Source organism: Cyprinus carpio, chromosome A24, assembly GCF_018340385.1.
Source record: "Cyprinus carpio isolate SPL01 chromosome A24, ASM1834038v1, whole genome shotgun sequence".
NCBI lineage: Eukaryota > Metazoa > Chordata > Actinopteri > Cypriniformes > Cyprinidae > Cyprinus > Cyprinus carpio.
The window spans coordinates 3,226,836-3,229,029 of record NC_056595.1 but is presented as its reverse complement, the minus strand read 5'-3'; the positions used below and the strand labels follow the sequence as shown (position 1 = coordinate 3,229,029).

Genomic DNA, 2,194 nt, shown 5'->3' with positions numbered 1-2,194 from the left:
TCAAAATGTATGATTTTATTTCTTCTGTGGAACACGAAATTAGATGTTTGGGAGAATGTCCAAGCTGCTCTTTTCCATACAACAAAAACATAATAGCCTAAGGCTCAAAAAGGACAAAAAAAAAAAAAAAAAACACCATAAAGTCCTCTGGAGTGTTTGTGTGAGATAAAAACAGTCTGAAATTAATTTACACACTGAAAAGCTTCTCCCCCATAGCTCCCATTTTGATTTGCATGGTCAAAAGTGTCAAATTTCATTGGTTCTATGTGTCTGGAGGCATATCGCAATGCATCTGAATGCCCTGAACCGAAGGCAAATGTATGGAAGCTTGATTCTGCTACAGCATAAAAGAATAAATAATAATAATCAATTAATTAATAAAAAGGTAATTGTGACTTTTTATCTCACAAATCTGACTTTTTCTTTCTCTCTCTCTCTCTCTCTCTCTCTCTCTCAAAAAAAAAAAAAAAAGAAAAAAGAAAAAGAAATCTTGCAATTCTGAATTTCCCCCCATGTGAATTTCCTTTCTTTTCTTTTTTTTCTAAATTTTTTTCAGGAATTAAACAAAAAAAGTAATTGCGACTTTTATCTCACAATTGACTTTTCTTCTTAGAACAGCGAGTTTATATCTCGCAATTCTGAGTTTTCTAGGTTCTGTAAATTCTGAATTGTGAGATAAAAAAGTTCGCAATTACCTTTTTTTTTTTCTTCCCCATGACAGAAACAAGCTTCAATTAAAATGTGGCATGCCTGCAGAAGACGACTTTTAGCATAACTTACATTTAAGTTTGTTCCTTACACAAAAGTATGTGACGAACATAACACAAGGGACATATGAACCACATTTATGGCACTTTTATGGTGTTTTGGGGGCTCAGCAGCCCTCATTCACTTTCTATGAGCATCTTGGACATTCTGCAAAATATCTTTCCAGAAAGAAACACCATCAAATGGGTTTGGAACAACATGAGGGTGGCTAAATGATAAAGGAAATTTCATTTTCTGTAAACTATTTATTTAAAGCAGATTTTAATACTAGGACATGTCAATCCATAACCTCTCTGAAAGCACGTTACGGTGCTCGGTGAAAATCCTCGCGTAAAAGCGCATCACTTCATGTCGCGTCTGGCTGGATGACGAGCTGTCGTAGGCTGCTTCAGGGAATAGTTCATCCCATCGTTGTTGTCCCAGAACTCAGAGTTATCATCCCTCATGTACACGGCGAAATGCACAGCAGCGCTCGGACCTAAGAAAGGAGGCGTGTACATTGTGAAGGAGAAGCGCTCTCCATGCGTTTTGTCCTCGGTGGGCACGGGGATGGCTTGCGCGTCCACGAACGACAGCCAGTCGTTGAAAGTATACCTGACCCCAGCCTCTCTCGCACCCATCGCCCGTATGATCCCACGGACATCTAACTGCGTGACCGTGACGCTCTCCAGCGCGACGCGGCAGCGCGTCAGCCGCGTCTCCAAGTCGCCGGTGTCCACGGGCGTCTTGAACGCCGGGACCAGATAGCCCAGAGACAGAGTGGACTTTATGTTCACGCACAAGTCATCCATGAACTCCTGGTCCTTGTGGAGAGGGAAGCTCTTCAGCCTGGTGAAGACTTTGGCTGGAATCTGAGGATCCTCGCTGGTGCTGAAGTGCTTGACGCTCGCCAGATTCAAGCCGAGCGCGTCCGCGAACTTCACGTGTTTCGGGCAGTTCTGGGAGATCTGGTGGTACAGGTTCACCCGCTCTGGATACGCAGGTAAGGACTTGGCCCTTCTCCTGTCTTTCAGGTACTCGGGTATCTCCTCGAGTTGAAGATCACCATCGGAATCCATTCCGTTCTCCATCTGCTCCTCGTCCATTATGTCCATCATCCCAGGATTGTAATCTCCAATGACAGAATGCGTCATTCCAGGAGAATCACTCCAGAGGCGCATATAGGAGCGGTCTTATGAGCTAATATTGTATGTGCAGTCTTATATTGGTGGTTTGTCTAGTAATCAGTTACATGCTGGTTACGCCCACCGCTGCTGGACACAAGACAGATACATGGAGTGAATGCAGTGCGTCAGAGAGAGACAGATGTCAACATGCACAACTTATTCAGCTTCTGCAGGAAAAAGTAACTCTATAAAGTTTCTATAACGAGACATTTCCACAACAAGCACAAGAATAACACAAGATACACATATTTATATAAATG

The 2,194-nt window shown here is 42.8% G+C and overlaps 1 protein-coding gene across 1 annotated transcript; it reads right to left on the bottom strand.

Annotated features, from left to right (window-relative positions):
* Positions 1 to 814: 814 nt before the first annotated feature.
* LOC109049117 (protein phosphatase 1 regulatory subunit 3G-like) lies at positions 815 to 1,964 on the bottom strand. Its single transcript, XM_019066810.2, has one exon. The coding sequence runs from the start codon at positions 1,926 to 1,928 to the stop codon at positions 1,110 to 1,112; it is 819 nt and encodes a 272-aa protein (XP_018922355.2). The 5' UTR covers positions 1,929 to 1,964; the 3' UTR covers positions 815 to 1,109.
* Between the last annotated feature and the right edge of the window lie 230 nt (positions 1,965 to 2,194).

What these genes read in the sequence shown, in the direction of transcription:
- LOC109049117 (XM_019066810.2), bottom strand. Translation starts at nt 1,928, where the DNA reads ATGCGCCTCTGGAGTGATTCTCCTGGAATGACGCATTCTGTCATTGGA.